The 27992-nt window shown below is 40.9% G+C and overlaps 1 protein-coding gene across 2 annotated transcripts in view; it reads left to right on the plus strand.

Annotated features, from left to right (window-relative positions):
• The first annotated feature begins 4465 nt into the window (after positions 1-4465).
• myef2 (myelin expression factor 2) overlaps positions 4466-27992 on the plus strand; it is a 31998-nt gene continuing 8471 nt past the window's right edge. For both annotated transcript variants that reach the window (XM_034194232.1, XM_034194239.1), the window contains exons 1-10: positions 4466-4658; positions 16239-16441; positions 17205-17257; positions 20449-20456; positions 20546-20639; positions 23526-23717; positions 24070-24223; positions 24316-24365; positions 24445-24505; positions 27432-27542. In XM_034194232.1, coding sequence (XP_034050123.1) covers positions 4552-4658; positions 16239-16441; positions 17205-17257; positions 20449-20456; positions 20546-20639; positions 23526-23717; positions 24070-24223; positions 24316-24365; positions 24445-24505; positions 27432-27542 — 1033 coding nt within the window. In that variant the 5' untranslated portion in view covers positions 4466-4551. The remainder of the gene's footprint in view (positions 4659-16238; positions 16442-17204; positions 17258-20448; positions 20457-20545; positions 20640-23525; positions 23718-24069; positions 24224-24315; positions 24366-24444; positions 24506-27431; positions 27543-27992) is intronic.

The following is a 27992-nucleotide window of genomic DNA, read 5'->3' on the forward strand; positions in this document are numbered from 1 at the left end:
GTTGCTATGCTAAATGTTCATGTTAGTTTAACTGTGTTATTAGTGTTATTGATTTATTGCGTTTTTGTGGTTCAGTTGGTTTTGTCAGTTTATTTAAGTCATGTTGCTGTTACTATGAGTGAAAATTGTATTGCATTTGATGACTCCAACATCTTTGTTTGTGGGTGTGCAAAAATAGAAGCACCTGCTTGCAGCAGAATGCAGAAAAGACAAAAAGCTCTCCGTGCGTACGTATAACTTCGATTACAGACAAACTGGGAGAGCTGAGATTTGCCATTTGGTATGCTTATGTATTTTGGGTCAAGGATGAATGATGCCAAAATGGAATATTGATAGGACTAATATTTTATAATATTAGTCAGTGCAGTGTCATCTGTGAAATTTTACATTAATTCATCAACTTTTGTCATAGGTTGGTGGGGTTGTCTGTTTACACTCAAATGATCAGACTGATTTCAGAACGGTGGACATCCCTTGGTGGAGAGGAAGACTGTCTTTTGATCAATTGCCGGACAGGATATCTGGGTCCAGGGTCAATCTAGAGACGCCTGTGCGTTGGTTTGTTTAACGTGGGAATGTCACAGGGTGCAGATAAACACACGGTCAGATTCTTAGCTTGGTCCGGTGGTTGGGACATCCCACATGATTGGAGTCTGAGAGACTGCTGCAGCCTTCATCTGCCTTCACAGCCACGGATTACAAGCCATCCCCTCCTGCTCCTGATCCATCGTTCAAGACTTCTTGTTTGACCAGAGCCCCATTAGCCGTCTCATGTTCAGGGTTCCTGTTGGGCCTTCATGGTTAATGTAGCGGGCACAGGGCACACAAGGTCTCCACTGTATTTTGCCCCAACAGGCAATCCGCTGCTTGACCAGTTACCCAGGTGTCACGCTGCAGACAAGAGGATGGATTTTGACACTTTAGGCCCTGTTTACACCAGACTGAGACCTACGTGGGCTGTCAATAAAGTATAGGTCTTTTTTATTTTTTTCAAAAACTATATGGATTTCATTCATATGTTTTTACGTCAGACATGCTTGAACCCTTGTGCGCATGCGTGAGTTTTTCCACGCCTGTCGGTAACGTCATTCGCCTGTGAGCACTCCTTGTGGGAGGAGTCGTCCAGCCCCTCGTAGGAATTCCTTTGTCTGAGAAGTTGCTGAGAGACTGGCGCTTTGTTTGATCAAAATTTTTTCTTAACCTGTGAGGCACATCGAAGTGGACACGGTTCGAAAAATTAAGCTGGTTTTCGGTGAAAATTTTAACGGCTGATGAGAGATTTTGAGGTGACACTGTCGCTTTAAGGACTTCCCACGGAGCGGGACGTCGCGCAGCGCTCCCAGGCGCCATCATCAGCCTGTTTCAAGCTGAAAACCTCCACATTTCAGGCTCTATTGATCCAGGACGTCGTGAGAGAACAGAGAAGTTTCAGAAGAAGTCGGTTTCAGCATTTTATCCGGATATTCCACTGTTAAAGGAGATTTTTTTAATGAAAGACGTGCGTGGTGCGGCGGCACAGGAAAAACACCTCCATGTTGATAACCATTTGTAAAATCCAGGCGGCTTTTGATGGCTTTCAGTGGAGTGAGTATCTGAGAAATTGTTTAACAGCTGGGCATGTTCCAACTTGTCCTTAAGGCTTCCAACAGAGGTGTTTTTCCTGTGGCGGAGCGTCGTGGCGGCTGCGAGCCGACGCTGCAATCCATCCGCATGTCTTTCATTAAAAAAATCTCCTTTTAACAGTGGAATATCCAGATAAAATGCTGAAACCGACTTCTTCTGAAACTTCTCTGTTCTCTCACGACGTCCTGGATCAATAGAGCCTGAAATGTGGAGGTTTTCAGCTTGAAACAGGCTGACGATGGCGCCTGGGAGCGCTGTGTGACGTCCCGCTCCGTGGGAAGTCCTTAAAGCGACAGTATCACCTCAAAATCTCTCATCAGCTGTTAAAATTTTCACCGAAAACCAGCTTAATTTTTCGAACCGTGTCCACTTCGATGTGCCTCACAGGTTTAGAAAAAATTTTGATCAAACAAAGTGCCAATCTCTCAGCAACTTCTCAGACAAAGGAATTCCGACGAGGGGCTGGACGACTCCTCCCACAAGGAGTGCTCACAGGCGAATGACGTCACCGACAGGCGTGGAAAAACTCACGCATGCACACGAGGGTTCAAGCATGTCTGACGTAAAAACATATGAATGAAATCCATATAGATTTTGAAAAAAATAAAAAGGACCTATACTTTATTGACAGACCTCGTATATAAGACCTACAAGATCATGGCATTTTGTCAACTCTCACAAGTGTTGACTCTGAAGAGACAGATATACAGCCCCAATTCCAATGAAGTTGGGACATTGTGTGAAATGTAAATAAAAACAGAATACAGTCATTTGCCAATCCTCTTCAACCTATATTCAATTGAATACACCACAAACACAATTTAATGTTCAAACTATTAGACATTTTTGTTTTTGTGCAAATATTTGCTCATTTTGAAATGGATGCCTGCAACACGTTTCAAAAAAGCTGGGACAGGGGCAGCAAAAGACTGGGAAAGTTTATGAATACTCAAAGAACACCTGTTTGGAACATTCCACAGGTGAACAGGTTAATTGGAAACAGGTCATGATTGGGTATAAAAGGAGCATCCCCAAAAGGCTCAGGCATTCACAAGCAAAGATGGGGTGAGGATCACCACTTTGTGAACAACTGCATGAAAAAATGGTCCAACAGTTTAGTTTTTCTCAACGTTCAATTGCAAGGAATTTAGGGATTCCATCATCTACAGTCCATAATATAATCAGAAGATTAAGAGAATCTGGAGAACTTTCTACACGTAAGCAGCAAGGCCGCATTAAAAAGGACTAAATTAAATAAAAATTAAAAGGATCTTACCGTGTGGGCTCAGGAACACTTCAGAAAACCATTGTCAGTTAACACAGTTCATCGCTACAAGTACAAGTTAAAACTACCATGCAAAGCGAAAGCCATACATCAACAACAACCAGAAAAGCCACCGCTTTCTCTGGGCCCGAGCTCATTTGAAATGGACAAAAGAGGAAAAAGACCATCCAGATTGTTACCAGCGCAAAGTTCAAAAGCCAGCATCTGTGATGGTATGGGGGTGTGTTAGTGCCCATGGCATGAACAACTTATCTGTGATGGCACCAACATCCTGAAAGGTACATCCAGGTTTTGGAACAACACATGCTGTCATCCAAGCAACGTCTTTTTCGGGGATGTCCCTGCTTATTTCAACAAGACGATGCCAAGTCACATTCTGCACGTGTTACAACAGCGTGGCTTCGTAGTAAAAGAGTGCAGGTACTAGACTGGCCTGTCCAGACCTTTGCCCACTGAAAATGTGAGCTGCAACTTAAGGACTTGGTCTCTTTTAGTCATTTTAAACATCTTTTAATGAAACAAATAATTGTTGTTTTTACATTCTTTCAATGGAATGAATATTTCTGTGTTCCAGCTTTCACCTCATGAAATATTCATACTATTGAACTCATAAACATAATTTGTATTTTATATCACTTCATCATATATGACTTCTGTGTGACTTCATTATGAAGTAATTCATATCAACCAATCACAGATACTTTGCTATTCAGTCATCCATCTAGGCTTCTTGGTTGTTGAGATATTAAATAGGTGTTTTTTTCTGACTGTTTCCTTGACCTTTGATCTTGAACCAAACTACTCTAAAATCTAATCACCTCTAGATATCCATCAAAGTAAAATTTCCACCAAGTTTGAAGGAAATTCGTCTAGCTATTTTTGAGTTATCGTGTTCAGAGACACACATGCTCACACCAGTGAAAAGGACACCCTACAATCGCTGCTTCGCCGATGTGCACAGTGAATGCCCAGTCAAATAGACCTTGACGCAGATGTGCTGAAGCAGCAGAAGACCATTCCTGTCATAACAGGAACCCGAGTCAGCAGTGGGCAAGGGTTCACCAGAAATGGACAACGGATGATTGGAAAAATAGTGGTTGGTGTGACAAGTCTTTATTTATGCCACAACATCGTAGGCTCAGAAGTTGCTGTCCATTCTGTGTAGTAATCTTGTGATGTTATGATGTCAATATGGACCAAAATCTATGAGGAATGTTTCCAGCACCTTGTGGAATTGGTGCCCCCCCCCCCATATATTTCATAGAATAATGTATAAAATACAGCACGAAAATATAACACAATAAAGCGTAAAAACCCATTTCCATTGTTGTCCTTACATGAATGTTTAAGTACATGAATAATTAATGTAGTTAATCAGTTCGGAAGGCAAAGCAGGGGCTCATAAATAAATAAAAAAAAATTATATGAAAAAGATACATATGCACCAATAATTACTGTATAAGTGTAGTTTGGGCGAGGGACGCGCTTAAAAAAACAAACAACAACAACAACAATCAATTCCCTGGCGTCGCTTAGCAACCGCGCCAAGTCTCGCGTTGGAGGCCGAAGTCGCCATTGCACATTTTGAGCTGCGTAACGATCGGCCAGAATCTTGCATTGTTTGTTGCAACCCTGGTTAAAACATGGCAGAGGTGATGAGTACTGATGAAGTAAAACCAGAAGAATTTATCATATCCGACAAATCTGACACGGATGAGACATCTCAAGAAACGCCCAACGGCGTGAAAACGTAAGTGAAAAGCCCCTTTGTCGTGTGCCGCTCTTAGCTATCTTAAAATGGAGTCATGAGGTGCTAACTATTGTTAGCTGCGCCATGTTGCACTTAAGGTTAAAGCTAGTTTCAGGTCCACGGGTAGATCTTAAATGCTCTGGTTCGCACTAGTGCGACCGTTTGATTATTTTATTTGTGGTGGAAAAATGACGCACTACCTTCATCGAGTTTCACTTGTTCTCGTTGCTTATGTGCCTTTTGCCAGGAAGCTAGCTATTGCTAACGCTAGCTGACGTGATTCGATTTTATTTCCTCGTAATCTGGCAAGTTTTCTCTGTCGTTTTATTTGAAACAACAGCAAATGAGTCTCACAGCGCACATTAATGTGGCGGTTTGAAGCGCCGCAGGATTAGCTGCAAAATGGCTCCGTGCTTCCCTGCTAACGAGTCGGCTGTTGCCCCTCACAAATCTGTTCAAACACAGCGTGCCTTTGCCCGATCGTTGGCGGTGTTACACTACTCTCTTTTGTAGTTTATTACGTCCTTCAAGCACGCAGTGTGGCGGTCTGCATAAAGGACACAAGAAATTAAACATTTCATTTCGTCCATTTCGACGTAGAACACTGGAAGCAGAAACGACACTACCGTACGCCACGCCTACGCCGTACCACGCTACCCGACGCCATTTTATGCATTCCGCTGGTCTCCATTGTTGCTGCCGAGTTATATATATCGTGCCGGATTCTGTGGGTGCACTACTTTATCGTGCCGGACACCATTGTTGCTGCTGATTACAGCCAAATGCCACGAAGGAAAACATCTTCTCCTGCTCCTTCTTCGCATGCTTCCAGTAGAGATGAGGAATCATCTGCCCCACCATCTGAACATGATGCTGCTGGCTGTGCTTCAAAACCACGGAAGAGGAAGAAGAGGCAGGCCAAGCTTCCACCCTTGAATATTTTGTCAGACAAGGATAGGGTGACCCTTATGGAGTGGGTTCAGCAACATCCCATGCTCTATGACAAAGCATGCGATGACTACAATAACAAGGAGACCAAGAAGCAGCTCTATCAGGACAAGGCCAGGGAGTTGGGAGTAGCTGGCACAGGTGACGAACCAGGCCTGCGTCTGCAGACGTGGGTGAAAACCCAACGAGATAAAGTAGGCAGGCTAATGAAGCTGTCCAAAGAAGTGTCAGGAAGTGGAACTACCGGGATAACAGCAGAGAATGTTCGGTTTCTCAAACGCTTTGGCTGGATCCATCAGTTCAGAAACGTCAAGAACATTGGAACCCCCAGTGTTGCTGGATTGGTAAGTACATGGCATTCTTCTGCTTTGACTATCTTCTTATCTCCTTTTGTTATAGCATAAAAATTTAGTCATAGAAATTTTTACATGAATGTAATGTCCCATGTCACTCATTTTTCCGTGATGTCCTCTTCTTGCCAAGGTTCATGTGAACATTTTTGAAAAATAATAATAATAAAAATAACTTCTTCCACTAAATTTTCTCAAAATATATAATGAAATAAATTATATATATATATATGTATATATATATATTGCGCTTGTCATAAGGGTGCAATTGACATTGAGTCAACAGTTGTCTTTTGTACATTATGTCTTGTATTTAATGTCATTATAACCGAATGGCATGCCTTACTTTTTCCCTGTCTCAGAAACTAAAGAAAGGTGCATCAGGAGGAAGAGGAGAACCCGATGAAGATGATGACAGTGATGAGGCTGAGTCAGTCGAAGACAATGAAGAAGAGGTCACAGAAATTGTTGACGACTCCAGACCCAGGCCACGCTGCCCATCTGCTTCCAGCAAGCCATCCGGAAACAAGGGAAGGTCACGCAAGAAGGGGGGTATCTCCATTTCATCAGATTTGACCAAGGTATACTGATTCTGCATATTATAAGCGAACACCCAATGTTTGAGTATCCAAGTCACTCATTACTCCTGATTGTGTCTTTTCAGCTGTCAAGACAGCTCAGTTCCACCAGGGCTACCATAACCAAAGCTATGAATGTGGAAAGGGGCTGCGAGAGTCAAAGGATGTTTGCAGAGTTGGTGTTTCATGAAACCAGCAAAATGGATGAGGAGGTCTGGAATGCTTACTATCTAGGGGCAACGCAGCAACTTAATCACTTCAGAAGTCTCCAGATCATGAAGAATCAAGAACGACAGCAAACCCAGCAGGAGTTGCAGCTGCCACCACATCATTCCCAGCCTCCTCTGCAGCACTCCCAGCCTCCCCCGCAGCACTCCCAGCCTCCTTTGCAACCCTTCCAGGCTCCTCCGCAACCCTTCCAGGCTCCTCCGCAACCCTTCCAGGCTCCTCCGCAACCCTTCCAGGCTCCTCCGCAACCCTTCCAGGCTCCTCCGCAACCCTCCCTGCCTCCACCGCAACCCTTCCAGGCTCCACAATAATCACCAGTTACTAATTTACTCTGATCCATCTTAGGCCCACCAGCACAGTTCATCACAGGCTCAGAAGTCCACATCACAGCTGTCGCAGACCCATTTCAATTTGGCTGTGTTGTCTCCCCTCCACAGCCAAGCAGCTCATCTACTGAACCTGCCATTAAACAGTGCTCCTACCCTAATGACACCGTCTGACCCATGCCATACCAGTAATCTGATTCGGCAGGCCTATGATACAGCTTCTCCATTTTATCCATTCCAGGCCCCTGATTCCCTCCTTAACATGACTGCCACAAACTTTAACATTTCTGCAATATTTTCTGGACTTGCGGGAGCCTGAACCCCTAGACCCAAAACTCCTGCTGTTAGCCAACACAGTGACAGGAGTGACCTCAACACAGAAGGTGATGTTGATGGTGAATGACTGTTGTTGTGAGTCAGCAGGAGTTCAATGTCATTTTTTCATCTGTTTTAATAATTACTATAAGCAATAATAGTAGTCGTGTTGTTTTTAGTAATCTTTACTTCATGATCATGCTAAAGTTATGTACAATGTTTTCATCTAGATTTCACAGTTTTAATTTCAGAGTGTTTAATTTAGCAGGAGTTTGCATGTCAGTTTTCAGACTGTTATTTTGTACACTGCATAGTTTGTTTATACAATAAATTCAACTCTTTCAAAAAAAATGAATCAAATACTTGGTGCATTTATTCATAATCGGACTGTGTTTTAGAAAATGAAACAACTGCTTTGTACATTTTGCAATAATCATAGCACACCAAAGTCGGTAGTGGCACATTGTCTCAATAATGTTAATGATGTTGGCGTGGTAGTAATGGATGTAATGTCAAGGGTTGCAGTAGTCTAATTATTATTTATTATTTATTTATTTATTTTTTTTAATTATTTTTATTAAATTTTTCCATATTAGAAAAAACAAACAGCTGAATAAACTAACAGGGAAAGAACGCAGAAAAAAAAAAAACAAGACTGAACATTCCGGCTCAGTTGACATGTACAAAGCTCAGCAATTCGATGTGGGCCTGGGGTGCAACCTGTAGTTCAAATTAGGCCTCTATACAGTATGGAAGAAATATTTAGGCCAATGTAAGTCATAAATGGGTCCCAAATTTTGTGAAACACATCATCTCTCTTGTGCACCTTGCTGGTTAAATAATCCAAAGACACATATTCCAATATAGTTTGATGCCATTGACTTTTGGATGGTGCTTTTTCTGTGATCCAGTTCAAAAGAACACACTTCCGGGCACAAAATGTAAGTATCCTGTAGAGTTGCCTTTGGTGTTTTCAAGGTATAGTGCCATCTGTTATTCCAAGCAGCATAGTCAATGGATTACAAACTGTAGTAGTAGTAATAGAGAATATTTTATCCAGTTCACATTTAACCATATTCCAGAAGTATTGCAATTTTCTGCAGGACCAATAGCAGTGTGTTAGAGTGCCTAGTTCTGTTTTACACTTGAGACATAACGGAGAAAGGTCTGAATTAAATTTATGACGTTGGGAGGGAGAGATATGTGCGTGGTGTAGAATTTTAAGTTGTAGAGGTTTAACCCGATTACAAACACTTAGCGAATTAATGTTATTCCATGCATTGTCCCAGTCTTCATCTATAATTTCCATCCCCAATTCTTTCTCCCATAGGCCTCTTAGATGAGCAGTGGTATTGTTTGTTTTTTTCAGTAAATTATAAGATAGCTTTATGGATGTTTTAAGTTTTGGCCGAAATACCAGTTTTTCAAAGTCAGAAATTGATCAAAGAGTAGAGATGTTTTTCTCTGAATAAAATCCCTCACTTGTAAATAACAGAAAAAATCCTGTCTCTTTATGTCATATTTATCTATTATTTGCTCAAAGGACAACATGGAGGGCTCATCCATTAGATCTGAGAGAACAGAGATCCCTTTAGCTGCCCATATCTGAAAACCTGAATCAGTAATTCCAGGTGGGAAGAGAGGGTTCCTACACAGCGGCGTGAATAGTGAAGTCAGATGAGATCTGCCTTGGAATTTTTTAACAATTAGCCATGCCTTAACAGTCACAATTGAAAGTGGATTACTGCAAAACATGTTCAAATTTTTATTTTTTTTCCAGAAATAGTAAATTTTTCAAAGGAAATTTGAACATGGAGCCCTCTATGTCAAGCCAAAGGGAAACAGGTTCACGCACCCAGTCGGCAGCAGCACGCATGTGGGCACTAAGTTGATATTTCCTTATATCTGGGAGGTCAAGGCCCCCTTTTGAGGCTGGAAGACACAGTGTAGAATTTTCAGACGCGGCTTCCTCCTGTTCCAAATAAATGAGCTCATCCAACCATTCAAAATCTTTATTGTCTTATGTGAAAAAATTATTGGGATCATTTGAATTGGGTACAGCAATCTAGGTAGGACATTCATCTTCAGGAGTGAAATACGGCCCAACCAGGAGAGAGGCAGCATTTTCCATCTATCAAAATCCAACTTGACATGATCAAAGAGGGGAACAAAATTACATTTATACATATTTTCAAATTTGGGTGTTATTTTGATTCCTAGATATACAAATCCCTCTGGTAACCAATTAAATGGAAATGGAGAGGGCACGTTAGGTTTATCTTTTAGAGCACCAAGGGGCATCACCTCAGAGTTGTTAAGATTTATCTTATAACCTGAAATAGCACTAAATCTACAAATAGTTTTGATGAGAGGGAATGGACACCTCAGGTTGAGTAAAAAAAAAAATAAGGATGTCATCGGCTTAAAGTGTAATTTTATGATGCCTCTCTCCAACAGTTAGACCATGTATGTCCTCCCTAACCCTTATTGCCTCTGCCAGAGGCTCTATGGCTAATGCAAAGAGCAAAGGGGAAAGGGGACAGCCCTGGCGTGTACCCCTTCGAACCTGGAAAGTTGAAGACCTCAAACCATTTGTTAGAACTGCTGAGCAGGGTGAACTGTAAAGAAGTTTGATCCAGCTTATAAAGTTGTCACCCAAACCATATTAATCCAAGGTGTAAAATAGATAAGGCCATTCCACATGGTCGAATGCCTTTTCTGCATCAAGAGAGGCAACAAGACCATGCATTGACTTCTGTTCAAACATTTGGATCACATTTAGCAGTCGGAGCATATTGTTATATGAATTGTGGCCTTTAATAAAACCAGTTTGGTCTTGGTTTATAAGGAAAGGGAGTAGTCCTTCGAGACGTCTTGCTAGCACTTTGGAGAGAATTTTTAAGTCAGCGTTCAATAAAGAGATTGGCCGATACGAAGCACAATCTTCCGGTGGTTTTCCTTTTTTAAGTGTCAATGAAATGTTGGCTTCTCTCAGAGACATGGGCAGTAGACCTTTTCTAAATGAGTTGTTATACATGTTTAGGAGTGGATCGACTAATATTTCTTGGAATTCTTTATAGAATTCGGAGCCAAGACCATCGGGTCCTACTGCCTTTCCAGATTGTAATGCCTTAATAGAATCCATCACTTCTTTCCTTGTTATTGGAGAATTTAAAGTAGATCTCTGGTTTTCTGTTAGCCTAGGAAGGTTGAAACTAGAGAAAAAGTTATCCATTAAGTCTGAATTATTCATATGTATCTGTGAGTTATATAGATTCTCATAAAAGCTTATGAATATCTCATTAATTGTTACTGTGTCAAAGAATTGGGTACCGTTTGTGTCTTTAATTGAAGCAATGTTTTGTGAATCTGATTTCTTTCTAGTTAGTTATGCCAAATACTTTCCAGGCTTATTGCCATGTTCATATCATTTTTGTTTGGCAAATCTAACACTACGCTCTGCCTCCTTTGTTAACAAACAGTCCAATGCTGACCAAATCGCAGAAATTTGTTTATCAGGTGAAGATTTGACAAAGTAATCTTGTTCCATTCTTTTTAATTTGGTCTCTATCTCTCTCTGTTCAGCTTGTCTTCGTCTTTTACTCTTTGTGTAAGAAGTAATTAGACCTCTGGAGTAGGCTTTGGAAGTCTCCCACAGTAATGAATAAGTTATCTGCGGAAGGTGTATTGATAGATAGGAAATGTTTAAATTCTTCAACAAAGTATGTTGTAAACTTTTGATCGTACAATATAGAAGGTCCAAAGTGCCAGTTTTTGGTTCGTTTAGACGTACTCCCTGTGTTCAACTGAATAAAGACTGCAGCATGGTCTGATACAACTATATTACCTATAGAACTAGATGTAATTGATGGTAGTATACATTTTGGAACAAGAAAATAATCTGAGTGTAACATGAATGAACTTTTGAGAAAAAGGAGAATTATTTATCTGCAAGGTGCTGCACTCTCCACACATCAACGTATGCTAGTTCCTCACACAGTGTGGTAATGATCTTGGCCACAGGCAGAAGGTGTGCTTTACCTATTTGGGATTTATCCATCAGTGGGTTCAAATGGCAGTTTAAATCTCCTCCAACAATTGAATTTTTAGTATTTAGGTTAGTAAGTTTTGTAAGTGCAGGTACCTATGTAAACCCCCGTCTGGCCAGGAGGACAATATAGACTCATGAATGTGATTTCCTCACCGAATAAGACACCTCTTACAATTACATAGCGCCCCCTTGTGTCTTTTACACAGTCCACCAATTTGAAAGGCAAATTTTTCCTGATTAAAATGGCTACTCCCCTGCTTTGGGTTGAGAAAGTAGAAAAATATATTTGGCTAAAAACACCCTGCTGCAATTTTTCATGCTCTTTGGCTTCTAAATGAGTCTCCTGTAACAAAGCTACATGAACCTGTTCCCTCTGAAGATAATTCAAGACCCTTCTCCGTTTAATTGGTGCATGAATGCCATTTACATTCCATGTACAGATGTTTATACTTGCCATGATATTGTTCTAGCTTATATGGTGCAAAGTATTATCTGAGCATGTTTCCACGAGTTGTTCACGTGCATAAAGAGCCGTAAAACACACTGAACAGAAGAACTATCCAAAACAACAAAAAAAAAGCCTAACATTGGCACGAACGTAATTATCGTACTACCAACCAGTAGGAGCAGTAATAGTGAAAGGGTTCCCTAACAGCAAGAGTAAACGCTTATCCACACTATAAAAAACACAAAAGAACAGTAGGGGAGTGGCAGCGCTATATACAACCCCTGGCAAAAATGATGGAATCACTGGCCTCGGAGGATGTTCATTCAGTTGTTTAATTTTTTAGAAAAAAAAACAGATCACAGACATGACACAACTAAAGTAATTTCAAATGGCAACTTTCTGGCTTTAAGAAACACTATAAGAAATCAGGGAAAAAAAATTGTGGCAGTCAGTAACGATTACTTTTTTAGACCAAGCAGAGGGGAAAAAAATATGGAATCACTCAATTCTGAGGAATAAATTATGGAATCATGAAAAACAAAAGAACGCTACAACACATCACTAGTATTTTGTTGCACCACCTCTGGCTTTTATAACAGCTTGCAGTCTCTGAGGCATGGACTTAATGAGTGACAAACAGTACTCTTCATCAATCTGGCTCCAACTTTATCTGATTGCTGTTGCCAGATCAGCTTTGCAGGTTGGAGCCTTGTCATGGACCATTTTCTTCAACTTCCACCAAAGATTTTCAATTGGATTAAGATCCGGACTATTTGCAGGCCATGACATTGACCCTATGTGTCTTTTTGCAAGGAATGTTTTCACAGTTTTTGCTCTATGGCAAGATGCATTGTCATCTTGAAAAATGATTTCATCATCCCCAAACGTCCTTTCAATTGATGGGATAAGAAAAGTGTCCAAAATATCAATGTAAACTTGTGCATTTATTGATGATGTAATGACAGCCATCTCCCCAGTGCCTTTACCTGACATGTAGCCCCATATCAGCAATGACTGTAAATTTACATGTTTTCTTCAGGCAGTCATCTTTATAAATCTCATTGGAACGGCACCAAACAAAAGTTCCAGCATCATCACCTTGCCCAATGCAGATTCGAGATTCATCACTGAATATGACTTTCATCCAGTCATCCACAGTCTACGATTGCTTTTTCTTAGCCCATTGTAACCTTGTTTTTTTCTGTTTAGGTGTTAATGATGGCTTTCGTTTAGCTTTTCTGTGTGTAAATCCCATTTCCTTTAGGCGGTTTCTTACAGTTCGGTCACAGACGTTGACTCGTTTCCTCCCATTCGTTCCTCATTTGTTTTGTGGTGCATTTTCGATTTTTGAGACATAATGCTTTAAGTTTTTTGTCTTGACGCTTTGATGTCTTCCTTGGTCTACCAGTATGTTTGCCTTTAACAACCTTCCCATGTTGTTTGTATTTGGTCCAGAGTTTAGACAAAGCTGACTGTGAACAACCAACATCTTTTGCAACATTGCGTGATGATTTACCCTCTTTTAAGAGTTTGATAATCCTCTCCTTTGTTTCAATTGACATCTCTCGTGTTGGAGCCATGATTCATGTCAGTCCACTTGGTGCAACAGCTCTCCAAGATGTGATCACTCCTTTTTAGATGCAGACTAACAAGCAGATCTGATTTGATGCAGGTGTTAGTTTTGGGGATGAAAATTTACAGGGTGATTCCATAATTTATTCCTCAGAATTGAGTGAGTCCATATTTTTTCCCTCTGCTTGGTCTAAAAAAGTAACCGTTACTGACTGCCACAGTTTTTTTTTTCTTGATTTCTTATACTGTTTCTTAAAGCCAGAAAGTTGCCATTTGAAATGACTTTAGTTTTGTGTCATGTCTGTGATCTGCTTTTTTTTCTACAGAATTAAACAATTGACTGAACATCCTCCGAGGCCGGTGATTCCATAATTATTGCCAGGGGTTGTATGTAATCCACTCGTGAAAGTAACAAATGTCTTGTCGGAATATGCAACCATTTGAAGTTCAGTAACAATCTGCGCAGTCGACAATTACTCACGGCTTGAGGTCAAAAGAAACATCCACACTTTTGGGCAGTTTTTAATCCGGTGGGGTAGAGTTGTTTAGGGTAGCTGGCTCCAGAGACCCCAGGTATTTGTCCACATCGTCGGGATCCGAGTACATCTTCGTCATCCCGCGGTGAGTAACCTTCAGGAAAGCGGGGTACAGCATCCTGTAAACAACTCCCACAGACTTGAGTCGCCTCGTTACGGCATCAAAGCTTTTACGCTTACGGACAACAGCAGCCGAGAAATCTTGAAAGATCATCACAGTGGCATCACCATGTTTCAATTGCTGCTTTTTCTTGCTTATCTCCCATGATGCATTCATAATCTTTTGTTTGTCTTGATAATTGTGAAGCCTCACAATTGCAGGACGTGGCTTTTGGTCACGAGCAGAGATCGGTCCTGTACGATGCGCTCTCTGTACTTTAATACGGCCCGTTTTCGTCTCAGTGTTTAGAAGTGTAGGGAGCCATCTCTCAAAGAGCAACGTGGGGTTGTTGCCCTCCGCACCTTCTGGTAGATTAAGGATCCTTACGTTCTTGCGTCTACCTGTATTTTCTAGCTCGTCTGCACGCTCGATAACTTTTTCTCTAGTGCCTTGAGTTTACTGTGCATGGGAGCTGAGGCGTCTTCTATGGCTGATATCCGTGTCTCGGCCTTGGTGATTCGCGTTTCGTGGCTCTGTAGTTGCTCCTGTTGTGACTGCAGGAACTGTGAAATTGGCTCGAACTTCACCATCGTGAGGTTTAATGTTACAATGCCGATTACCTCTTGGAGAGCTGGGTTCATTGCTCCGCTACCGCTAGCTAGCATGCTATCATCTGCGTTAGCTTCGCTGTCGGGATCGTTTGCGGTGTCAGTTGCAGGACTTTTATTACGTTGCCGGCTCTCAGACGGTCTGAAAAAATAGCTATTGATGCTCATCGTGGGTTCAGCAGTGAAAAAATGCCGGACTTGCCGCGTCTCAGTGGATTGTAAGTGCAGGAGTCATAAAATTAAGCGCCGCCACTCTCCGGTCCGACTTTACCTCACGCTGCCATATTGGAAACCCCTGCACTAGTCTAATTATTAATGTTCAGTAACTCAATCTTGCTATGGCACACTGTACTGGAGAGTTGACATACTCCATTAGGTAGTTCCTTTTCTGATTTCTGCTTCATTCCTTTTTTTGTTAACCCTGTAATTTGTTGCACAAATTTATAGATACCCAGAATTTAGATATTTATACAAGATTAATGCATGTTTGATAACTTTGACTGTAACGATTTTTTTGTGTAATTTGTACTTATTACATCATTATCTTTCTTCAACTATTCAGTGGAGTGAGTTAGTCAGTGCATGGGGTGACTTGGTTTTAGAGGTGGGATAAGATGGTAAGTGGGACGAGATGGCAGTAAAGCACTTGTACAACGTACCTCCTGCAAACCTCATAGTCAACTTTAATTTAAGCAGCACTGAGGTCTAACAGAACAAGCACAGAGATGAGTCCACTGTCCGAGGCCATAAGAAGATCATTTGTAACCTTCACTAATGCTGTTTCTGTACTATGATGAATTCTAAAACCTGACTGAAACTCTTCAAATAGACCATTCCTCTGCAGATGATCAGTTAGCTGTTTTACAACTACCCTTTCAAGAATTTTTGAGAGAAAAGGAAGGTTGGAGATTGGCCTATAATTAGCTAAGATAGCTGGGTCAAGTGATGGCTTTTTAAGTAATGGTTTAATTACTGCCACCTTAAAAGCCTGTGGTACATAGCCAACTAACAAAGATAGATTGATCATATTTAAGATCGAAGCATTAAATAATGGTAGGGCTTCCTTGAGCAGCCTGGTAGGAATGGGGTCTAATAAACATGTTGATGGTTTGGATGAAGTAACTAATGAAAATAACTCAGACAGAACAATCTGAGAGAAAGAGTCTAACCAAATACCGGCATCACTGAAAGCAGCCAAAGATAACGATACGTCTTTGGGATGGTTATGAGTAATTTTTTCTCTAATAGTTAAAATTTTGTTAGCAAAGAAAGTCATGAAGTCATTACTAGTTAAAGTTAATGGAATACTGAGCTCAATAGAGCTCTGACTCTTTGTCAGCCTGGCTACAGTGCTGAAAAGAAACCTGGGGTTCTTATTTTCTTCAATTAGTGATGATCTTCATTATTGAGTTTTGACGCTCACTGATTTCATCTTGTAATTAGCTCCTAAGGTCAGGATCCATCATTGAATTTTTTTGTGATAATTTGGATTTTCTTTCTGTTTTGCTGGCATTTTCTAGTGACGCTGAAGAAGGCAAGACCACTAAAGAAAAGAATGATGGTAAAGAAAAGTCTGCTAGAAGCAAACAAGGAAACCGTTTCCATCCCTACAAGGAAAAACATGGTGGAGAAAGGAAGGGTACTCACAGGAGCCGAGTGTTCATCAGCAATATCCCCTATGATATGAAGTGGCAGGCAATTAAAGATCTAATGCGTGAGAAAGGTAAATGATTTCAGTAGCGGGGGTGGAAATGCCCCCGTTCTCATACTTTTTTGTTTTTCCTAAGCTGACCAGATGTTGGTGACCTCTTTTTCTTTATCACATGGTTCATTCTGCTTGTAGTAGTCAAATAGATGTTTCTTTCCTTCTCTGGATGTAGCTAGTGCGTATGGCATGGAACCAGAATAGTGTGATACAAGGTCACTGGAGTTTTAATAACATTTTTGGCTGGACACTAAAGTAGTTTGGGCTGATATGTCTGTGAGAAAAGGAAAATGTTTTCAGTGATATTGTCATATGTTTTATGGCATCTTCAGCTCCAAAATGTAACCTCAAACCAGTAGCAGATTTGATTGTTGTATGATTTTTGTTGTTTCTCTTGCAAGGTGACTGTTGATATGAATTAAACTTTTTTTATGTTCTACTTAATGAACTATGGGGTTTCAAGAAGCCTTTTAAAAGGTGAGAGGACAGAATATAAACTACCATGAATGGAATCTGTTGATCAACTGCTCAATCTTGAAGTCTTTTGAATTTCCCAGGTTGATGTAGCCGTGTTTCTCTCTGGCCTTGGCTTTTTGGTGTCTCAGTCACTGCCCAGAATGGCGTGGTGTTGTCTGGTGCGATGTTAGTCTGGGCTGACTGTTGATCATAAATGGGACGTCTCCATCTGTAGCGGCATTGCCAAGGCAGACGGCAACGTGAAGACTTGGTGACTTAAATTCCTTTGTTCTTTTGGTATTTTTCCTTTGTATGTCTCATGTAGTTGGTGAGGTTACATACGTGGAGCTCTTTAAGGATGCAGAAGGAAAGTCAAGGGTAAGTGAATTGGTGAACTCGCTGCACGAGGTTTTAAATGCCCTCAGCAGGCTCTCATCATTTAAGTGTTCTTTAAGGTTCTGATCCTTTGGGTCTTACCATTGGAGAAAGGTTGTGTTTAGAGCCTGATAGTCAGCTAATGATTGATATTCACTTGAAATGGAGATGTCCTGTTGAATTGGGGAAAGTAGCCTAATGAACTCATCTAAGAGTACGATTTTGTTTTTGTTGTTGTCATTCCAATTGGTGTAAAAGTTTGATTGTTTGGACATTTTCCAAAGGGGGATGTGGATTGTTAGATTTGTCTTATGTCTCAAAATTGTACCTTACATTTCAGCTACATGGCATAGCTCTTTCTATAATGGAACAAAACAGACTGGAAAGATCCTGTAGTCTTTCATGTGTACTGCACAATTTTTTTTCTGCAGTGGTAAAACTGGTAATTCCTAAATGATGCACAGTTGAGGTTATACGTTTACATGCACCTTAGCTAACAGTATTCAAACAGTTTTCCCCCCCAGCAGTGTGTATGTTAAGTCAGTTATGTCCACTTTATTTCCATTTTTGACACCGTTATTGTATTTAAAGGCAGAACACGGGACCAAACATCTTTTCCTAAGTAGACCTCTGTGGTGGATATCTTACAGTGTGTGGGTGGGTATTGTTTATCTGCCAAAGGTTGCTTAAACAGACATACAGCATAATTTACATTAATGTAAATTCTTATTGGTCCTGGGTGTTAGATTTGAGCCACATTCATCACTGATCTAAAGTCTGGGTGTTCTGACGATTCTCACGCTTTTTTTTAACATACACTCAACAAAAATATAAACGCAACACTTTTGGTTTTGCTCCCATTTTGTATGAGATGAACTCAAAGATTTAAAACTTTTTCCACATACAAAATATCACCATTTCCCCTCAAATATTGTTCACAAACCAGTCTAAATCTGTGATAGTGAGCACTTCTCCTTTGCTGAGATAATCCATCCCACCTCACAGGTGTGCCATATCAAGATGCTGATTAGACACCATGATTAGTGCACATGTGTGCCTTAGACTGTCCACAATAAAAGGCCACTCTGAATGGTGCAGTTTTATCACACAGCACAATGCCACTGATGTCGCAAGATTTGAGGGAGCGTGCAATTGGCATGCTGACAGCAGGAATGTCAAACAGAGCTGTTGCTCGTGTATTGAATGTTCATTTCTCTACCATAAGCCGTCTCCAAAGGCGTTTCAGAGAATTTGGCAGTACATCCAACCAGCCTCACAACCGCAGACCACGTGTAACCACACCAGCCCAGGACCTCCACATCCAGCATGTTCACCTCCAAGATCGTCTGAGACCAGCCACTCGGACAGCTGCTGAAACAATCGGTTTGCATAACCAAAGAATTTCTGCACAAACTGTCAGAAACCGTCTCAGGGAAGCTCATCTGCATGCTCGTCGTCCTCATCGGGGTCTCGACCTGACTCCAGTTCATTGTCGTAACCGACTTGAGTGGGCAAATGCTCACATTCTCTGGCATTTGGCACGTTGGAGAGGTGTTCTCTTCACGGATGAATCCTGGTTCACACTGTCCAGGGCAGATGGCAGACGGCGTGTGTGGCATCGTGTGGGTGAGCGGTTTTCTGATGTCAATGTTGTGGATCGAGTGGCCCATGGTGGCGGTGGGGTTATTGTATGGGCAGGCGTCTGTTATGGACAAAGAACACAGGTGCATTTTATTGATGGCATTTTGAATGCACAGAGATACCGTGACGAGATCCTGAGGCCCATTGTTGTGCCATACATCCAAGAACATCACCTCATGTTGCAGCAGGATAATGCACGGCCCCATGTTGCAAGGATCTGTACACAATTCTTGGAAGCTGAAAATGTCCCAGTTCTTGCATGGCCGGCATACTCACCGCGCATGTCGCCCATTGAGCATGTTTGGGATGCTCTGGACCGGCGTATACGACAGCGTGTACCAGTTCCTGCCAATATCCAGCAACTTCGCATAGTCAGGACCAACATTCCACAGGCCACAATTGACAACCTGATCAACTCTATGTGAAGGAGATGTGTTGCACTGCATGAGGCAAGTGGTGGTCAGACCAGATACTGACTGGTATCCCCCCCCCCCCCAATAAAACAAAACTGCACATTTCAGAGTGGCCTTTTATTGTGGACAGTCTAAGGCACACCTGTGCACTAATCATGGTGTCTAATCAGCATCTTGATATGGCACACCTGTGAGGTGGGATGGATTAGCTCAGCAAAGGAGAAGTGCTCACTATCACAGATTAAGACTGGTTTGTGAACAATATTTGAGGGAAATGGTGATATTGTGTATGTGGAAAAAGTTTTAGATCTTTGAGTTCATCTCATACAAAATGGGAGCAAAACCAAAAGTGTTACGTTTATATTTTTGTTGAGTGTAGATTGAACGGTTGCTTGAAGTTTTTTGTGAAGAATCGTGCTTTTGGAGTTGCAGAATTTAGTTGTGTGTGCCCCCTCCCCTTCTCACACACACGCACGCACGCACTTAAGTTAAAGATTAATTCAGTCAATATGTGAATTCTTCTGGAATGTTCCATTCTCATTTTAAGAGGCAGTCAACTTTGCCTATGTAAAGTTTTAATTCCTCAAAATCTGATGTACGTATTGAATTAAGGTGATCTTGTAACTTATTTTTAAAAGCTTTATGGAAATGAAGTCGACATTCTATTTGACTTTGATGAATCGTGTGGTAACATGAAATGTGTTGTTGGAGAAAATGGAGTTTGAAAGTTTTTAGCCAAGATATATGTAAACCTACGGCCTCAGCTGCACTATACAAGACTATTATTGCATTATTGCTGTTTTTGTCAAGTGTAAACCTTTTAAACATTTCACTTAAGGTAAATTGCTATGTGTAAGTACAGTAAATGTTTTTTAGCTTTACCAAAGCTCCTTCAAATGAAAATATCTTTATTACAGACAAAAGTCCACAGTTAATACCATTGGAGAACCATACATGTTTGGATTTTTTTTTGGTTTTGTTTTGTTTTTGTTTTTTTAGCAAAAACTATGTGAAATACTTAAAGTATGTCGATACATTAATTTGTATAATGTTCAAGTCCATTATCTTGATTGTAACTGTAATTTGTTTACTCGTCTACTTTGGATGCATGCTGTACTACCTGGACTCCTCCCTGGTTAGGGTTGTGGGTAAGAAACTGCATTACATTCTTAAACACATCATTCTAGATAGGCTTGCATGATCTCATTTGCCATGTCTGACTTGTCTGGCTCAACAGTGTGGTGGAGTTCAAAGATGACGAGTTTGTGAAGAAGGCAGTAGAAACTATGAACAAACATGATCTAAATGGAAGGCCACTCAACATCAAGGAGGTAGGTGCAATTTTGAATTTCAAAGTAGAGCAGCAAACGCACTAATTGTGTCAAGCCAGAGATACCTGGATGTGCGTCACGCCAGCCAGGAAATTTCAGCATTCACCAAGAGCACAGAAGTTGTTTGTCTCTGTGTTATAAATGTCTGTATATACAGCATAGTGACAACTGTCCTCATCAACAATCACTGAAAGACATTCATGTGTATATGAACAAAAGAAATATCATGACAATTAACTACAAAACTGCAGAATTAGCAGAGCCCGCTATTAAGGTAGAGAAGCTTGGCATTCCGCCACGGAAAGCTGACAGCAGGTAAGACAAATCCAAACCGTGCTGATCAGTTTATGTGATGGGAAGATGAATTTATTATAGTGGATGGCCACTTTGAAAACTCCTTGAAAGATTGTCTCTGATGTGACCACTGTCAACTTTTTGTCGGCTTCCACCATGAGAAGACTTTGCACTGTGGTACTGTTACAGCAAGGCAGAGTGCATTGGTGAGATACCCTACGAGATGTGGATTGTCATTCTGGAAGATTGCAATGTCCATTTGGCAGGCTTGCTGGTGCACAGGGTAAATGGTATGAAATACTAAAAAATATTGTAAGGAGTATTAACAATATTACTGCTTGAAGGGGTCAGTTGTTTTGCCAGTGCTTTTGGCTAATACTGAACTGCCCAATTATCATGCTTGTACATTTGGGTGTCCCTGATTGATGCTTGCGCGTAATTCAGTGTAACCCTTTTATTACTAATTAGCGGAGCAGATATGTGGATGAATCGTGGCTTTGACGATAAAAGCATGAAATTTGGCACAGTGTTTGAGCATACCCAAAAGATAATTTTTGGCTATAGAGGCATCTCAGAGGCAGCCATTTTCCAAAATGGCCACTACTTGTTGTTTTTAGGGATGTACCGATCCAAAATTGTTCACTTCCGATCTTCTCTCTGTATGCTCTCTTCATTAAAATGAGCTGTAATTTTGCAGCACATTTAAAAAAGTAAACTGAGAACCTAACGCTTAGATTTTGGTAGAAACTAAAAGTTGCCAGTTTTGTGAACTTTGAAAGGCTGTACAGCTTTAAAGTTTACAACAAAAATGTACTTTTGGTCAACTTATTCCAAAAATCTAAATCACCTCCCATTGTCATAAAATACAGTGTAAGCGTGGTTGACCACCCAGGTTCATTTTGTTTTTATGATAATTTTATATGACTGCTTATTCCTTTGAAAGTTTGGAAGTAGTTATTAGTACTTGCTAGTGGTGTGATGGATTACAGTTGAGCTGTAATACGTATGGACTGCCCCCCGTGGTTAGGAACGCATGTGAATTTCATCTTAATTGCAGAGTTTACATGAGTTTGATGTTGTGTTTTGGTGACTTGTTTCTAATGTGATAACTGCATTAATTTTGATGCAGTTGTGGTAAAATTACAGTCTGAGTGGGAGAAATGCAGCTGCTCTGCACTCACACGGCCTGTTTAACACAACAAAAAAACTGCCTCATGAAGAGGTTGTGTACTTACACAACAGTGACTGTCATCGTTCCCTGTGCAGCTGTGAGCCTACTGAGCCGAGCGTCATGCTTGAATCACATGCATAGCTGAGGAGACTGAAACTTTGTTAAAATGAGTATTCCCAAGTGTTCTGAGTTTATCCAGAAAGGGTTATGAAGAAAATTATTGTTGACTTCTCATCAGACAATATACAACTAATGAATGTTTATGAGTTCATATGGTACGAATATTTCACCAAATTAAATATTTGTTCCATTGAAAGAATGTAAAAACATTCATTATTTGTTTTATATAACGGCTAAAATAGATCCTTGTTATTTGACATTTTGTTAATTTGTAAACATCAGAAAAGGGAATTAGATTTTGGTGTTCCACTGCTGCTGAAGTCCAAATTGTGACGTGTAGTCCAGTGATGTTGTGCACTGACTTTGGACTTCCATAAAAAAAAAAGACTGTGTAGTTCGTCAGTCCAGCTAAAAATCATGTCAGCTTTTCATCTGAACAGCTCTTCATGCATCCAGACAGCTTACAGCGGAGTGAATTTTGTGTGTGTGTGTGTGTGTTTTACAAGAATTAGCAGTGTCAGTTAGCTCAGTCCAATCATCATGTCGTTGTTACCCCTGCGCGTGCACACGCAACCGGGTCAGCACTTCTGCACGCGTGTACTACAAAAAAAAACTGTGTACATTCTCAGTGCAGCGGGAAAAAAAAATCACATCAGAAATTAGTCCAGCTTTTCATTCCAACTTCCTCCCAACAGCCTCCAGACAGTGCAGTAGATTTGTTTTGTGTGTGTGCGAGCGTGCACGTGTGCACTAGGACGTGTGCGTGTGTGCAGAGTGCAATGGTACCAAACGTATGGAATCAAATTTGCACTCTAAATGGAACCCAGCTGCACTCTAAATACAATGCAACACAAATGGGATGAATTAATCCATGTCATGTGACATAGAAAGCACCAATCAAATGACAAGGATCCACTCAGCTGTTATATAACATAGACATCTTCATCTCTTGTGAAAAAAGTTAGTTAAAACCCAAATCAGTTTTTTTTTTTTTTTTGTACTTTTCATGATTTTGTTTATATTGCAATTTAATACAGCTGTTACATGTTTTATTTAAAAATATTATATAAAACAACTAAAAAAAAAACAAAAAACTATCCAAACCGTGGCATTTGTGATCTGTGACACCCCAGTACTTGCACTGAGCTGTCAGAATAATTGTTGGATGTATACTGGTTTATTTGTTGGTCAGCCCAATGAATACTGTAGTTTGTTGGATTGATAGCATTGTAATGGTGTCCTGTAAATGATTGACTTATGTTGTCTCAAATGGCAAGTTAATTATTATCTGTGTCTTAAAGGATCCTGATGGGGAACATGCACGCCGTGTCCTGCAGCGTATAGGAGGAATGCAGCAAGGAGGTCGTGGGCAGGATATGGGTCCTGGTGGTATGAACGTCCCACCCTCCATTGCCAACAACCCCAACATCCCATCTGAGGTCATCCATGCACTGCAGGCAGGACGATTAGGCACCACAGTGTTTGTGGCCAATGTAAGGACATCTTAATGACAAAATCAGCAGTGGGGGGTAGGGAAAGGGGAATAAAAATCTTAACTAGGGTTGTAAACCATTAGTTTATAGTTTCAGCAACCGTGCTGCTCAAAATTAATGCAAGCTAACAATATTGGATATTGGATCCATTGGGTGTGTGATTTTGTTGGCTGCTCCCACTTGCTATGGGGTCACTACACCTGATTTGGTAGAAGTTACGATACCCTTTCTGATCCAATGCCAGATGCACAAGGAAACTAGGGGTACTGGCAGATTCTCCAGGAATGCAACCACTTTGCCACAGTTATCTTGATTTGTGACAAATAAGTTCAGTGTTTTCTTTGATTTGCAGCTGGATTTCAAGGTGGGCTGGAAGAAGTTAAAGGAGGTGTTTAGTATGGCTGGTGTGGTGAAACGAGCAGACGTGAAGGAGGATAAAGATGGCAAGAGTCGTGGAATGGGAACCGTTACTTTTGAGCAGCCACTGGAGGCTGTGCAAGCAATTTGTATCCTGACATGATAAGAACAAATATTAAATATTAGCTGTAACCATGCTTTACAATTTCTGAGTGAATTTTCCCTTTGACTCTGACCTAAGCCATGTTCAATGGACAGATGCTTTTTGACAGACAGATGCATGTGAAAGTGGTATGTCATTCTTCAATTTTGCAAAATTTTATTTTCATAGAATGTGTAGTTACATTTGTGTTTTCTTTCAATTCTGTAGGATGAAAAATCTCTTCCTCCTGATGATTTCCGTCAAGCAGAAAAAGCCCCCCAGTTACCAAGTGAGTACACTGGAGTTCCTTTATTAGTCTTCAGTATCAAACTTATCTGTAGTAATGGTCACAGTAAAATAAGATGAAAAAAGTTTTGGGGTGGGGGGGTTCCAGTGCAGTGTATATGTGACTGGAAGTCAAAGTCTGATAACCACGGGATATTGCACAAGATTCTGTACCTGCTCGACTACATTATTGTTCGAAAATGTGACCAGACAGATGTCCTGTCCATCAGGACATTGACTGATGCAGATGACTGTTGGACAGACCATCATCTGATCTGACCCATGATCCAGCTGAACATTCACCTTAAGAGGTGGCCTGATACCATAAGAGGAACCACCAGGACTGGTTCGATGAGAACAACCAGGTTCTCCAACAACTTGTGAACCAAAAGTGAAAACCTTTAATTGACCTCCAGAAAGATCTGACCAAGCAAGAGAAAAGATCTTGACTCCAGCAAAACAAAGTGATTCTAAAAAGTGAAACTAGCAAACTGAAAAATCAGTGGTCAACATTCTGCTGAAATCTAAGCCCTTGCCAACAGAAATGATAGAAGAGGCTTTTTCAATGCTACAAAAGCAATCTACACCCAAAGACAAGCACCTCTTTGAAGCACGGATGAACTGAGCTTGCTGAAAGCTAGAGATGACATCAGTGCTCGATGGAAAGAACACTTTGAAAACCTCTTGAAAACCAACTCAAACGTGGAGGAGAAGGAAGTGCTTAGATCCTCTGGGCTATGGACCAGAGGATTCTCGGTTCAAATCCCAGCCTGACCGGAAAATCACTAAGGGCCGAAGGTCTTTAATCCTCTAGTTGCTCCCGATGTGTAGTGGGTGCCTTGCATGGCAGCAGCCTCACATCGGGGTGAATGTGAGGCATTGATGTGTAAAGTGCAGTGTGAATGCAGTCCATTTACCATTTATTCAGTCATTTACCAAGAGATGACATCATTGAAGAACTCAGCTGAATTGCAACTCTCGAAAAGAAACATTCATTGCCCTTAAAAACAACAAAGCACCTGGTGAGGACAGCATTCTTGTTGATGTCTGTAAAGGAGGTCCCTTTCTCCAACACCAACTGTACCAACTCATCTTCAAAATCTGGACTAAAGAAGAAATACCTGCAGACCTGAAAGACTTGATGATTATCACTATCTACAAGCGGAAAGGATGCATGCCTCACTGTAGAAACTATAATAGAATCTCCTTGCTGTCTACTGCAGGAAAGGTTCTTGCATGGATTGCCAATCACCACTAGCAGAAAACACCCATCCTGAAACCCAGAGTGGCTTCTGACCACCAACAGGGACAACAGATATGAGCTTCACTGTCAGCCAGTTGCAAGAAAAGTATCGAGAGCAGTACCATCCATTGTACCTTGACTTCATTAAATTGATAAAGGTATTTGACACCATATCACGCCCACTTCTGTGGAAATTCTTGAGCAAAATGAGTTGTCCTGAAAAATTCATCGATATCCTGAGGCTTCTCCACCATGACATGTCCCCCACAGTCCTGGTAAATGCCACAAAAACTGAAGCTTTCATTGTTTAATCAGGAGTAAAGCAGGGCTGTGTCATTGCCCCTACGCTTTCATCATTTTTGTGGCAACAACTCTCCTCTTGATCAAGGACAAGGCGCCATAATTAATTGGCATCGTGTACAGAATGGATGGAAAGCTTTTCAGCCTGCTCTGACTGAGTCAAGAAGAAAATCACCACCACTTCGCTCCTGGACTTCCAGCATGCTGATGGCAACAGCGTGTCATCCTTTATGGAAGAAGGTCTTCATAAAATCCTTAAAACACCCCATCTTCAACCTGAAGAATGGACTGATAAATAGACTGCATTTAAATAGTGCTTTTCCATCTGAATCAGAAGCTCAAAGCGCTTTACAATAATGCCTCACATTCACCCATTCACACAAGCACTCCCACGCTGATGTCAGGGCGCTGCCATGCAAGGAATTCACTACACACCAGGAGCAACTTGGGGATTAAGGACCTTGCTCAAGGGTCCTTAGTGATTGTCTGGCGTGGCTGGGGTTTGAACTAAGGATCCTCTGGTCTCAAGCCCAATGCTTAACCACTAGACCATCCTCGTCACCACTGATTTTCATGTGTGGTTCTGTGAATTTGAAATATGTTAGTAGAAATCCCCCCTCCCTCACCTAAAAAAAAATCCACACTGTGCCTATACTAAGAAGAAAAAAGTATTGCATTTGGAATAGTTTTGAAACTACTGCCATTTAAAATTTGTATATACTTTATGCATTATGTTGAAAGGCTAAACGCAAAAAACTTTCATATTTCACAGATGCTTGCAAAACACAATTCTGATGTTCCTGACAAGAAAACCTCGCTTCACAACAGATATTAAAGATGGCTTCCAAAATTGCTGGCTAAATAGGTTTGGTGTTGTAGGAGCAAAGGGATGGTCCTATTTTTTTCATAATGTGGCCCTTTCTGGGAGTAGTTTAAAGCCACGGGTAAAAACATTCACTAAGTTATAAGCTATAATCTTAATTGACAAAAGTTAATTTGCTGTAAAGCCTTGGCATACAGCTGCCACTCATTTTGTTATCGCACATTCAGAAAGAGGGGTTCTCAGCACTACTGTTTAACTTTACATCCATCAAAGGTGACTTTTCTGAAAAAAGAAAAAATCAATAGCTGGGTGTTACTGGGCCTAGTAGGGGAACCCTCATTATAACTTATTTGCTGTAGTGAACAGTTATAAATGATACAGTGGTTCTGTGATTTGGAGATTCGGATTTAGGATTTCAGATATGGAGCAGATTTATTGTGGATTTCTACTTGTTTATCTCTACTTGCCTCTTTTTGATATCTTTTGCAATAATTTTCTCTTCTTAAATTACTATTGTTTTAATGCCATAGTCAAATTATTCATCTCTTGTGAATTTGAATGCAGGGGGTCTAGGTGGTGTTGGCATGGGACTAGGACCAGGAGGACAACCTATCAATGCCAACCGCTTGGGAGGAGGAGGAGGAGGAGGAGGCATGGGCTCCATGGGGGCTGGAGGTTAGTTACATCACAGTTGTGCCGACATTTGCTCCTGTATCTGACATTTAGGCATTTGTAGACCTTTTTTGGAGTCCAGCTGTTGTAAATTCAGTTGACTGGATGGGTAGACTGGATGTGTAATGCATGCAGAAGGTGGATTTGGAGCATGCTTGCTAACACAATACTATTTGTGCACCGTGCAGTATTGCTGGGTGCAAGGTAGTTGAATTAAGCCAACTCATTAGTCATGTGTGTTGTAGCTATAACATATAATCAATGGCTTAAACCACTCTAGGGTTCTCCCCAGAAACTTTTAGTATAGCGGTGCTCTTGGCATTTGTCACCCGAGGCGGTGGGCGTTGTGCGTCATTTTGACTGGTTTTAGATGCATCGAAAGCAAGAATAATAGACAAAAATGACACTTACGTTGTAATATCAAAGTGCTGTTTTGCATTTTTCTGTCTAAGT

Source organism: Thalassophryne amazonica, chromosome 2 (genome assembly GCF_902500255.1).
Source record: "Thalassophryne amazonica chromosome 2, fThaAma1.1, whole genome shotgun sequence".
In the NCBI taxonomy this organism is placed as follows: Eukaryota; Metazoa; Chordata; class Actinopteri; order Batrachoidiformes; family Batrachoididae; genus Thalassophryne; species Thalassophryne amazonica.